This window comes from Salvelinus namaycush, chromosome 25 (genome assembly GCF_016432855.1).
Source record: "Salvelinus namaycush isolate Seneca chromosome 25, SaNama_1.0, whole genome shotgun sequence".
NCBI classification, from domain to species: Eukaryota; Metazoa; Chordata; class Actinopteri; order Salmoniformes; family Salmonidae; genus Salvelinus; species Salvelinus namaycush.
In genome coordinates, this window is record NC_052331.1 from 39,245,461 (window position 1) to 39,259,297 (window position 13,837).

General features: G+C 41.1%; 1 protein-coding gene across 2 annotated transcripts in view; it reads left to right on the forward strand.

Moving 5' to 3' along the window:
- LOC120020714 (nuclear receptor-binding protein 2-like) overlaps positions 1 to 8,481 on the forward strand; it is a 56,263-nt gene extending 47,782 nt beyond the window's left edge. For both annotated transcript variants that reach the window (XM_038964435.1, XM_038964436.1), the window contains 7 exons: positions 2,470 to 2,572; positions 2,684 to 2,734; positions 6,044 to 6,173; positions 6,554 to 6,607; positions 7,461 to 7,524; positions 7,904 to 7,959; positions 8,293 to 8,481. In XM_038964435.1, coding sequence (XP_038820363.1) covers positions 2,470 to 2,572; positions 2,684 to 2,734; positions 6,044 to 6,173; positions 6,554 to 6,607; positions 7,461 to 7,524; positions 7,904 to 7,959; positions 8,293 to 8,382 — 548 coding nt within the window. In that variant the 3' untranslated portion in view covers positions 8,383 to 8,481. The remainder of the gene's footprint in view (positions 1 to 2,469; positions 2,573 to 2,683; positions 2,735 to 6,043; positions 6,174 to 6,553; positions 6,608 to 7,460; positions 7,525 to 7,903; positions 7,960 to 8,292) is intronic.
- The last annotated feature ends 5,356 nt before the right edge of the window (positions 8,482 to 13,837 follow it).

A 13,837-nucleotide genomic window follows, 5' to 3' on the forward strand; every position in this document is an offset into this window, starting at 1 on the left:
CCAACAATGCAGTTTAAAAAATATGAATAAAAAATAAAAGGAACAAATAATTAAAGAGCAAAGGCACCCCAAAGGCACCCTGCCTGTGCCATTAAACCCCTACAACTCATCCAGAACGCCGCAGCCCGTCTGGTGTTCAACCTTCCCAAGTTCTCTCACGTCACCCCGCTCCTCCGCTCTCTCCACTGGCTTCCATTTGAAGCTCGCATCCGCTACAAGACCATGGTGCTTGCCTACGGAGCTGTGAGGGGAACGGCACCTCCGTACCTTCAGGCTCTGATCAGGCCCTACACCCAAACAAGGGCACTGCGTTCATCCACCTCTGGCCTGCTCGCCTCCCTACCTCTGAGGAAGTACAGTTCCCGCTCAGCCCAGTCAAAACTGTTCGCTGCTCTGGCACCCCAATGGTGGAACAAACTCCCTCACGACGCCAGGTCAGCGGAGTCAATCACCACCTTCCGGAGACACCTGAAACCCCACCTCTTTAAGGAATACCTAGGATAGGATAAAGTAATCCTTCTAACCCCCCCCCCCCCCCCCCTTAAAAGATTTAGATGCACTATTCTAAAGTGGTTGTTCCACTGGATATCATAAGGTGAATGCACCAATTTGTAAGTCGCTCTGGATGAGAGTGTCTGCTAAATGACTTAAATGTAAATGTAATAGTAAAATAACAATAGTGAGACTATATACAGGGGGTACCGGTACAGAGTCGATGTGCGGTGGCACTGGTTAGTCGAGGTAATTGAGGTAATATGTACATGTAGGTAGAGTTAAAGTGACTATGCATAGATAATAACATAGAGTAGCAGCGGTGTAAAAGAGGGGGTGGGCAATGCAAATAGTCTGGGTAACCATTTGATTAGATGTTCAGGAGTCTTATGGCTTGGGGGTAGAAGCTGTTTAGAAGCCTCTTGGACCTAGACTTGGCGCTCCAGTACCGCTTGCCATGCGGTAGCAGAGAGAACAGTCTATGACTAGGGTGGCTGGAGTCCATGGCAATTTTTAGGGCCTTCCTCTGACACCGCCTGGTATAGAGGTCCTGGATGGCAGGAAGCTTGGCCCCGTTGACGTACTGGGCCGTACGCACTACTAGTGCCTTGCGGTCGGAGGCCGAGCAAGTAAAACATTTTGAGGATCTGAGGACTCATGCCAAATCTTTTCAGTCTCCTGATGGGGGAATAGGTTTTGTCGTGCCCTCTTCACGACTGTCTTGATAAACCTCCGGTAGTAGTTGGCAAACCCTAAGAATTGCTGCACCTCCTTTACCGAGATGGGAGTCGGCCAATTACACACGGCTGCAATGCGGTCACTCTCCATCTCCACCCCTGATGGCGCCATGATAGCTATATATGTGTAACGGATGTGAAATGGCTAGCTAGTTAGCGGGTACGCGCTAGTAGCGTTTCAATCAGTTACGTCACTTGCTCTGAAACCTATTAGTAGTGTTGCCCCTTGCTCTGCAAGGGCCGCGGCTTTTGTGGAGCGATGGGTAACGACGCTTCGTGGGTGTCAGTTGTTGATGTGTGCAGAGGGTCCCTGGTTCGCGCCCGTGTCGGGGCGAGGGGACGGTTTAAAGTTATACTGTTACATATGTGTAACAATAGCTAGCTATGAAAAATGACTTTTTGATATAGTTGAGAGAATAACGCATGTTCATGTAGCTATCTTGGAATTTTAACTGTAGACTCTTACCGGTGTATGGATTATGATGATTCACAGCAGACAAACACTTTCAAAATAATCCTTCCCACTCAGCTTCAACCAGTCCAGAGTGATTTAGCCACAGAAGACAAAGCTGTGTCGATACCAGCAGCAGTATTCAGGACAAAACTGGTATTGAAAGCTGTAGCTACACTTTGCATGTTGTCCATGATGAAAATATGATTAAATCCTATGGATCGTTCAAATATCTGCGGTAGCAGAGAGCAGGAAGTGCCATTTGACAGAGAAGACTTGCGTGACAGAATGGACCCTCTTGTGAATGTCCCAGCCCACTCATTATCTCATCCATTCATGATGGCTAGGCAAGATTTTGTCTAAACAGCTTTGTGATTTCACATTTTATTTATATTTACAGATTACATATGAGTTTGTTATTACGGCACATAAATTGACATGCTCAAAAAGGCACTTTGCTAAAAAATGTTTTAATATTTTTTTTTCTTCTCAAATGCCTCTCCTGTGAAGTAGTGACGTCTATCGTACACCCAGCTTTCTGAAACGGTTCACAAATACATTGCGAATCTGGATATTTTTGTCAAAAACAATATTTTAGGATTTTGTTACTTAGTCCACTGTGAATACAATCCCATATTTTTATTTTTCAGGTTAGGAGTCCAATATCCCTTTGACACTGTCACGTTAAAGTTGAAGTTTTCTCTTCTAGAGGTCAATCCAATAAAAATAAATAAAATCTCCATATTAATCACATAACGGTAGTCTTAAATGCACTCCCTCTTTTAACAGATCAGCTTCATGATAACTGCCTTGAAGAGAAGACCAGGACTTTCGACCCCAATGGTGTGATGGCTGAGATCAAGCATGGGGACCGGCCCGGGGTGGAGATCAAGTAAGGACGGAGAAAAACCTGTCCCCAGGGAGAGACCCCAAGGTCTGTTTGATTGAGGTGATTTGTTGATGTTATTACTCATGCTGTCCCATTTCTCATCGTTTCCTAAAGGTACTCGAATGTTTCGCCGCTAGAACTGGACAAATTTCTGGAGGATGTAAAGTAAGTGTGGGCGTTGGAGGACAGATTTGGGCAAAGGTCATTGGATTTAATTTATTTTATAATTAAAAGTAGAAGGCTGCTCCAGCCGGAGATTACATTACATAAAGTACCAGTCAAAAGTTTGGACACCTACTCATTCAAGGGTTTTTCTTTATTTTTACTGCCAAGAGTGTGCAAAGCTGTCATCAAGGCAAATGGTGGCTACTTTGAAGAATCTCAAATATAAATATATTTAGATTTGTTTAACACTTTTTTTGGTTACTACATGATTCCATATGTGTTATTTCATAGTGTTGATGTCTTCACTATTATTCTACAATGTAGAAAATAGTAAAAATAAAGAAAAACCCTGGAATGAGTAGGTGTCCAAACCTTTGACTGGTACTGTATACAGTTGAAGTCAGAAGTTTACATACACTTAGATTGGAGTCCTTAAAACTTGTTTTTCAACCACAACACAAATTTACTGTTAACAAACTATAGTTTTGGCAAATCGGTTAGGACATCTACTTTGTGCATGACACAAGTAATTTTTCCAACAATTGTTTACAGACAGATTATTTCACTTATACTTCACTGTATCACAATTCCAGTGGGTCAGTTTACATACACTAAGTTGACTGTGCCTTTAAACATCTTGGAAAATTCCAGAAACTGATGTCATGGCTTTATTGACGTAATTTGAGTCAATTGGAGGTGTACCTGTGGATGTATTTCAAGGCCTACCTTCAAACTCAGTGCCTCTTTGCTTGACATCATGGAAAAATCTAAAGAAATCAGCCAAGACCTCAGAAAGATCTCCAAGTCTTCATCCTTGGGAGCAATTTCCAAACGCCTGAAGGTACCACGTTCATCTGTACAAACAATAGTACGCAAGTATAAACACCATGGGACCACGCAGCCGTCATACCGCTCAGGAAGGAGACGCGTTCTGTCTCCTAGAGATGAACGTACTTTGGTGCGAAAAGTGTTAATCAATCCCAGAACAACAGCAAAGGACCCTGTGAACATGCTGAAGGAAACGGGTACAAAAGTATCTATATCCACAGTAAAACGAGTCCTATATCGACATAACCAGAAAGGTTAGGAGGAAGCTACTGCTCCCGAACCACCATAAAAAAGCCAGACTACAGTTTGCAACTGCACATGGGGATAAAGATCGTACTTTTTTGAGAAATGTCCTCTGGTCTGATGAAACAAAAATGTAAGTGTTTGGCCATAATGACCATCGTTATGTTTGGAGGAAAAAGGGGGAGGCTTGCAAGCTGAAGAACACCATCCCAACCGTGAAGCACGGGGGTGGCAGCATCATGTTGTGAGGGTGCTTTGCTGCCGGAGGGACTGGTGCACTTCACAAGATAGATGGCATCACGAGGAGGGAAAATTATGTGGATATATTGAAGCAACATCTTAAGACATCAGTCAGGAAGTTAAAGCTTGGTCACAAATGGATCTTCCAAATGGACAATGACCCCAAGCATACTTCCAAAGTTGTGGCAAAATGGCTTAAGGACAACAAAGTCATGGTATTGGAGTGGCCATCACAAAGCCCTGACCTCAATCCCATAGAAAATTTGTGGGCAGAAGTTAAAAAGCGTGTGCAAGCAAGGAGGCCTACAAACCTGACTGTTACCCCAGCTCTGTCAGGAGGAATGGGCCAAAATTCACACAACTTATTGTGGGAAGCTTGTGGAAGGCTACCTGAAACGTTTGACCCAAGTTAAACAATTTAAAGGCAATGCTACCAAATACTAATTGAGTGTATGTAAACTTCTAACCCACTGGGAATGTGATGAAAGAAATAAAAGCTGAAATAAATCATTCTCTCTACTATTCTTCTGACTTTTCACATTCTTAAAATAAATTGGTGATCCTAACTGACCTAAGACAGGGACTTTTTACTAGGATTAAATGTCAGGAATTGTGAAACTGAGTTTAAATGTATTTGGTTAAGGTGTATGTAAACTTCTGACTTCAACTGTATATACATACATACATACATACATACATTCTAAATTATCAAATCAAATGTATTTATATAGCCCTTCTTACATCAGCTGATATCTCGAAGTGCTGTACAGAAACCCAGCCTAAAACCCCGAACAGCAAGCAATGCAGGTGTAGAAGCACAGTGGCTAGGAAAAACTCCCTAGAAAGGCCAAAACCTAGGAAGAAACCTAGAGAGGAACCAGGCTATGAGGGGTGGCCAGTCCTCTTCTGGCTGTGCCGGGTGGAGATTATAACAGAACATGGCCAAGATGTTCAAATGTTTATAAATGACCAGCATGGTCAAATAATAATAATCACAGTAGTTGTCGAGGGTGCAGCAAGTCAGCACCTCAGGAGTAAATGTCAGTTGGCTTTTCATAGCCGATCATTAAGAGTATCTCTACCGCTCCTGCGGTCTAAGGATATTAACCTTGATCAGGAAGGAGGGATGCAATTTAAAGGGGGGAAAAACTGTGTACCGAAACCTTGGTTGATTACGGTAAGATAATTTTGTCTAATATCTGTTGGTCTGCTCATCATCAAATGTTATGGGTATGCATCTGCAGCTCCTATATCTGGTATAAACAAATCAAATTACCTACGATTTGGATCCAGATCGGATCTTGGCAACTTGCGCCCACAACTGGCATTCAATTGTGTCCTCTATCCATCTCTTGTCTGCTTTGTAATTGGATGCTTATACACACATTTTTTGTGTTTTTATTAGAGTTGGCCACTATATTTTATTTATTGCTGCACTTATTCCACGCCACTTGCCAGCCGTTATTGTAAATAAGAATCTGTTAACTGACTCGCCTGGTTAAATAAAAATATAAAAATTAAATATGATCTACATAGTAAACCTCTTTTTTTAATCCTAAATTTGTTTGACTTTCCAGTTGATGTTAGAACCGTCCGGTTTTATGAAGGCCGCCATGATGGCCGACACATCATGTTTATAACTATCACTTGACCTTTTCCCCCTTAGTAGCTCTGACTTTGCCGATCGCTGTTTAGAGGAAAAATGTACTTACATGTGGTTGTCTCACCTAGCTGTCTTAAGATGAACGCACTAACTGTAAGTTGCTCTGGATAAGAGTGTCTGATAAATGACTAAAATGTTAATGTAAAACAAAAAACTCTATTTACTCAACTCAATTAAGTCTAAGATTTTCCAAGGTACTATTGTCCCTTCCCCCTTTTCATACTGACTGTGGTATTTAGTCAGTATTTAAAGTAAAGACTGTACATCACATGATTTAACTCACTTAGTCTGTTTTTCAATTGATTGGATTGGCTCTTTCTGTGTGTACTCACTAGGAATGGGATCTATCCCTTGATGAACTTCCAGCGGGGTCTCACCATGCCCCGGACCTTGTCCATCTTCCAGGAGCGCATGGAGACAGTGAAGACTCCCAGCCCAGAGCCCCAGGAGATGGAGACCAGAAAGGTAACTTTTTTTATACGAGGGGGTTGCATGCAGACCAGTAGTCAGAAGGTTGCTGGTTCAAATCCCGGGCCAGTCAAAACAAGTATTTAATAGCATATGTACTGTATATGAACCATACAGGCAACACCCAACCAAAATGTTGGGGTAAACAATTATCAAATATAAGGTCTCTTTAACTGGCAACCGGAAGGCTGCTGGTTTTAGATACCAGACGGTACCATCTTCTGCCGCTGTGCCCTTAAGCAAGACACTTAGGCACTAAAATGAACCTTCTTGTCTGCTTTCAATTTCAAGGTGGTGCCCTATGGTCATGAAACGGGTGTTGGAAATCAGTTTAGCAGATTTTTTTCTCTCTCTGTGTCATGCTTGAAACTGTACAGGTTGTCCAAATGCATTGTAACTTGGAGTTCACTGAGGAAGGCACCAGAAGTCATGTGAGTTTTTTTTGTTTATTTTCATCTACAACTTACACTTTTTTAAAAGGAACAAAGAATTGTTGCTGAATGTAAAAAGTGTCTGAGCTTTTATAACTATCGACAAATAATTGCACAATAAAACATCTCGCCCATGGTTTGTGTGGTTAGTGCCGCAGCCAATTCCACCTTTGGCCGCATCTCCTTCCAGTTCTCTGCTGCCAATGACTGGAACGAACTGCAAAAATCACTGAAGCCTCATATCTCCCTCACTAGCTTTAAGCACCAACTGTCAGAGCAGCTCACAGATCACTGCACCTGTACATAGCCCATCTGTAAATAGCCCATCCAACTACCTCATCCCCATACTGTATTTATTTATCTTGCTCCTTTGCACCCTTGAATCTCTACTTGCACATTCATCCTCTGCACATCTATCACTCCAGTGTTTAATTGGTATATTGTAATTACTTCGCCACCATGGCCTATTTATTGCCTTACCTCCCTAATCTTACTTCATTTGCACACACTGTATATAGACTTCTTCTATTGTGTTATTGACTGTATGCTTGTTTATTCCATGTGTAACTCTGTTGTATGTGTCGAACTGCTTTTACTTTATCTTGGCCAGGTCGCAGTTGTAAATGAGAACTTGTTCTCAACTGGCCTACCTGGTTAAATAAAGGTGAAATAAATAATAAAAGCCCCCGGCACTTACGTACAGTATGCACGAGAGTTGGGATTGGTTCAAATCTGACCCAGTGCGCACACTTGCACCTCTCCTTTTTTTATAATAGCGAATAAAACCAATTAGATGAACAATATACAAGGAGTGGTAAAATACATTTTAATTGAATTCTCTATCTGGCTGCAGCTCTCTCTCCTCCTGAAGATGGACGACAAGCTCCAACGGCAGCTAAACTGTGACGTTCTGCCGAGTGAGTCAATCCGACGTTCAAACAAAGTTATTGTAACGTTACTGTGTGTACCCTTTTTGAACCACATGCCAGAGGGGCTGTTACAAATGCAGATATACAGCACCATCTATTGGGTTATTCAGTAGATCGCATGCAGTTTTTAAAGGGGAAGTTCAAGGATTTTATTTGAGGTTAGATGTTTCCTCAACCTGAAAGTAGTCTATGGGCCAGGAGAACCTGGAATCGGTAGTTTGGTTTTTATCTAAACAGCCATTACAAACTTCAATAACTGCTAGCAAATCACCTATGGGGAGTAATAGAGGCCCCTTTAACTGTAGGACTGGTTGAGGATCTTTATATGTTAAGGTTTTTGGTGGCTGTTTTGTGTTTTCCAATTTAGCTGACAGCTCCAAAGACCTGGCTAGTGAGCTGGTTCACTTCGCCTTCATCAGTGAGGTAAGAGGAGCGGAACACACTGATTAAATAAACTCAACCCAGGCCAGCCTTGAATCTGTAATATTTCTACAGAAGTATTGTTTTTTTTTTGTATTGATATCTTAAGTATTTTTTTCCCCTTCTTTTTTCTGGTACTTACTTTGAAGAATTTGACACAATTGTATAACTACCTGATACCAAATGGTGCCTAGTGGGACTTATTTGAATGAATCCCAAAGAATCAAACATGTTATAGATAGGTTTTAAATACCTGGTCATTGTACCTTAAAATAAAGTGCAACTAAATATCGTCCCTAATATAACCCCATATTTCTGGTCTCTCGTTTTCTTCAGGAGGACTGTGACAAGCTGGCGGGCTTTCTGGAAGACGCCCTGTGTAAGCATTGGGCCGGGCCGCCATTGGAGGAGTCTTCCCTGGCATAGTGACGATGTACCGACGCATGCTGCTGCCCCAAGGGGGATCTGGACCCTGGGAAAACTACAACAAGGGAGGGAAAGAAAGAGAATTTAAAGAAAGGGACAGAGGGAGGGTGGTGGTGGTGGGGGGGGGGGGGGGGGGGATTAGTGGGGGAACTTAGAGTGAACATTCCAGGACTAGGAAGTGCCAGATTTTTTAAATATTTTTTTTGTGAGGCTTGTAAGGGAAGAGAGCCAAGTCTGTGTGGCAAATGTAAGCATCAAGAAACGCTGTGTCAAAACAGAAGTGAGAAGCGATCTCTCTTTCTACTAAACAGAAGTGCCAACCAACTCAAGCCAGATAAGACTATGCTAGGAGAGCTACTATATTTGGCCACTTCAATGCCTCCGTCTCTCCGCACAGATGATGTCAATGGCCTTGTTTAGAATTATAGCAAGAGACAGTGGACAAAGTAAGCAATACGAGGAACATAAAGGTCTTCAACATTTACTGCTGCATTGAGGCCTTTTTGTCCATAATAACCTACTGGGCTCCATTTTACTCACGCAGCACAGCCTTGGCAATGACCCCATAAAGAAAACTAATATAAAACTCTCACTATCATGCAAGGTGAGGGTACAGACACATTGAGATTTTGTGTCCCAAGATTTCCGGATTGAGACAATGGTTTTTCAATGGGGAGGTCATCCTCTGCTTGATGAATGATTGTCCAATTAAAACGGCACAATATGTTCGTCCTCTACATATGCAACTCGTCCGAAAAAAAGTAGGGATGAGTTAAACTTGTGATAGACAAGAACGGACAATGGTGTAGGTCATATACAATTTTATCCGTGTTCATGCGTCTCTGTTAGGGTTGAATATTTTCCTGGTATTTTACAAATAAATCACTTTTCTCTGTGATTAGAGCGAGGAGAGAACACGTGATTCCGGTGCAGCACATGCGTATAGGTTATAGGTTAGCGAAATAGATTTAAATTTTGAAGTATAATGGGGCCTATTTGTATAATTTAGTAGACTGACGCATATATACCTTTAAATAATATTTCCCCTAATGTTATTAGCATATTATTTTTGCTTCCTTCCTTCCTCTCAACTGTTAAATGAAATACGTTTCGTTGTCCTTTATTCTCATAATTCTAAATGACATCCTTGAACAATATATGACTAGAATTAGATGCAGAAGGCTTTCACTTCTCTAAACAAAGATAGAATGGTCATGGGTCTGAATAAATAACTCTCTATAGCCTACCGACATCGCGCGTTCGCTCTTCTTTCAAATTAGTTCTACTGGCTGCTGTATTTACCATTCAGCAAATAAGAGCTTCAGTCCCTCTTCAAATAGTCTATCGGTATAAGAAATGCTTAAAAAAAATGTCCAACAAGCTATTCTAATCTAGCTTCTCCTGCATGGGACTCCAACAGCTAAGGACCGTTGTTTAAAGAGTCCAGCGGAGCACAGGTGTGTGCGTATTGCGCAAGAGACAGCGGCTATAAATTAGAACCTAATTATGCATAACCCGTCATTAATTAGCTAAATATAAGTCTAATACTGCATTGAATCTATTACCTGAAAGAGGTAGGCCAGGACATCTATATATAGGGCTATATATCAATCTAAAACATGATTATCTATTTTTGGATGCAATTTGAATGGAGTTAGAGCGAGAAGGACTGTGAGGGCTCGCACATGCACAGATTTTAAAGCAAAGCTATTCGAGTGATAGGTTGTTTCTAAAACTGCAGCTGCAATAAAAAAATGTATCTTTACAATTAAAAAAATGTGATCCCTAAAGCCAGATGGAGATGGGTAAATTAGACGCACATTCGGTCTTTATATTACTGCAGCATGTAGGCCTACCATCACTATATATATATTTTGTTTTTCCCCCATGGTGACATACATTGAACTGCGGTCCATACTGATGGGCTGTCTGTCCCTACCCTGGGCGTTGATTCATCATGCAGAGGCCATAGAGAAGCCATATTTTAGACATTGCGTATAATTTAACAGTTCCATTCACGCCATGCTGTTAATATAAATAATTTTCCGGTTTCCGGGAAAAGGGTGTGGATTTGGGTCGTGAATCTCAGTAACCGGGATCCCGCCATTCAACCCTAGTCTCCGTGTGGCCATCCCCTTTATGCGTGTTGTAATTTTTATTTTGTGAGAAAGCAGATTATTGAAACAGCATTGAAGCACATGACACTAAAAATGTGAAGCGCGTAATTCAATCTCGATGATTATTTCTCAAACGTTACCGAGGCTACGCTGCGTATGTGACCCGGTATGTGTTCAATGTTATACGGCTACAAACAAGATGCACAAAATTAGCATGCATGTTGTATTGCTTTGTTACTTTCCAATCATGGCCACTTCACCGCAAGTGTTAGTCTTTCATAGGTCACACTCTATGACCATCACCGTTTCTGAGGAGACCGTGTCTGTTCCCTGCAGACAGAACATGGAACAAGGGTGGTTGTTTTTGTTAACGTCTTTTTAGCAAACTAAATCATGTGTTAATCTGGTTGTAACATAGTATATTTTGGTTGTGATTTGGTCAGATGCAGTCTTTCCCATGACGTCTTTACCATGTCATGAAAACATTTTTTCTCGGTTTCTCTTGCTTTACCTGGTTGTAAAAGAGACCCGTTGGTTGTAATCTGGTTATAGGACGTCTTCTCAACCAGAAAACTAGTTAACAACCAGAAAATGTCGTAAAGAGACCATGAGCAAAATGTCCACTGGGTTGATGCCATAAATCAAACACTACTTCTGCCTTTTACGTGTTTGTGTCCGACCTAACACCTTTGCTCAATTGCAGGGAAAGTCTGGGTTAACGACAGATCTTCCATACTAAATGTCAGACATATTGAACCTGTGAAAGTAACTCAAGTTTTAAACTGGAGACAATAGAATAATTTTCCAGCAATCTCTAACACCGTATGCTGTGTTTCTCTTTCTAAGAATGAAAATCCTATCCCCTATCAAGCTGCGAGGAAGACTTACCTCACAATTTGAATTCATACATTTTTCTGCCTCATTGATATGATCATCATTCGTCCGATCTTAAGATTTTGCTCTGTCCTTTTAATGTCTTTCAGTGGAAAGTCATAGGCCTACAAGAGCTTCTGAATTCAATTCACTGTTGAGAAAATGCAATATGCCTTTCCCATGTTGCTGTGTGTTTTTAGTCTGGATGAACGAATGTTATATGTATCCACATTGGAATATTCATTTTTGGTGATTTTGCATTTGCTAAAACTTGGTTTGTTAGGCTACACTATGGAAGTTTAGTTGCTAATTATTTACCTCAGATTTTAGCTTGTTGACTGTATGGTTCATTACACATGCATGACATGCTATTAATCAATTTTAGCTGCAATCAAGTCTAAGTGCCTCACTATACACTAGTGCAGTGTTTCCCCAAACTTTGTCCTCGGGACCCCAAGGGGTGCACGTTTTGGTTTTTGCCCCCGACACTACACAGCTGACTCAAATAATCAAAGCTTGATGATTAGTTGAATCAGCTGTGTAATGCTAGGGGCTAAAAAACTAAGCGCACCACCCCATGGTGTGCCGAGGACCGAGTTTGGGGGAAACCCTGAATTAGTGTTACACAAACCAACTTTTTAATGCAATTTTAGTTGCCATTGAGCTCCTTTACTGGGCTGTATGGAACATGCATGAGCCTCAATTTCCATTTTGTAAGCCAGCATTCATTTAGTACACTTCATGCCATGGATTTGTAAACCATTGTGGGTTCTGTTCCGCTTTAAATATTATCAGATACTGCTTACGTTGTAATATCTACTTGATTATAATTATATAGCCGTCCAGTTTATCAAAACCAATGTGCTGGCATGTTGTATGATGATTGTTAACAAACTAATTTGATCAAAGTAATCTTTGTTACTCCGTTGCCATAATTGGTCGGTACTGTACCTCCGTTGACCTTGTTTGTGGGGGGTCAAGCATGTCCTGTCCACATTGTATACAGGAGTGGATGTCTGAGTTGAATTGTACTTGAGCATGCTGCAATCAAGTCACTCTAACCCTGTTTATACCTGGTGCTAACATGCAGCCTTTTTCCTGCTCTTATCCACATTCTGATTCTGCCCAATTTTTGGGGGGGGACAAGTGTAGACGATTTAAAAAAAAAAAAAAAAAAAATGCATTGTGATCTGATAAGTGTAAACAGACAAGATCAGGACGAAGGACACGTGTTAATGGCAGGTGTAAACGGGGCTTTTTGAAGTCGTTCAAATAAGGTTCTCGACTCATTTCAACACACCGATGGATTTAAAGTCTACATTCCATATTGTAGACAATGATAATTTTCTTGGTAAAATTTGGAGGGGTGAGGCTGTATCGATAATTGAAAAATAACTAAACTGAAGAGAAAAAAAACATATCCTCCTCCTTTGTCTGTTTAGCTAAATTACAGCTCTCCTTGTATTGAGTTGCTTCTGCCTTGTTCTGTTTGTACAACTCATGTAAAATATTGTACAATAAAAGTATTAATGAGAATAGATGAGGCAATAATGACACGGATTCTTGCATTTGTTTTTTTCTTTTTCTTGTGTTAACTGAAAATCTGGGCCCTAGAGTTGAGCTGTGGCTTCTGTTATTACACACGTGGGCCTGCCATTTCTCACACATCGAACACACCATGAAGCCTAATCCCGTTCAAAAGACCATTCCGCCCAATGCTCGGAAGGTCTGGTGGATCAACGTGTCAAATGTGGCCTTCGTTTTCGAAATAGGAAAAAGTCCCGACCCACAGCCAAGGTTCTTTGCCTTAAATTCATTAAAAATCAGTTTATAATCTATATCAACTGTAATATTACTAAATAAATGTATTAAAGTTAAGACTCACTACACTGTATGTACACTTATCTGATAGCAGTCAGATTCACTTTGTAAATGTTTTAAATTAAGCCTTTTTAACTAGGCAAGTCAGTTAATGACATTCTTATTTACAATGACGGCCTACCCCGGCCAATTGGGTGCCAGTGTCACGGCCGGATGTGATACAGCCTGGATTCAAACCAGGGACTGTAGTGACGCCTCTTGCACTAAAATGCAGTGCCTTAGACCGCCCCACCACTCGGGAGCCCTGACTCATGCAAGTCATCTCACAGATTAAGCCATTTACTTAAACTAAACTCAGCAAAAAAAGAAACGTCCTCTCACTGTCAACTGAGTTTATTTTCAGCAAACTTAACGTGTAAATATTTGTATGAACATAAGATTCAACAACTGAACAAGTTCCACAGACATGTGACTAACAGAAATGGAATAATGTGTCCCTGAACAAGGGGGTCAAAATCAAAAGTAAGTCAGTATCTGGTGTGGCCACCAGCTGCATTAAGTACTGTAGTGCATCTCCTCATGGACTGCACCAGATTTGCCAGTTCTTGCTGTGTGATGTTACCCCACTCTACCACCAAGTTCTC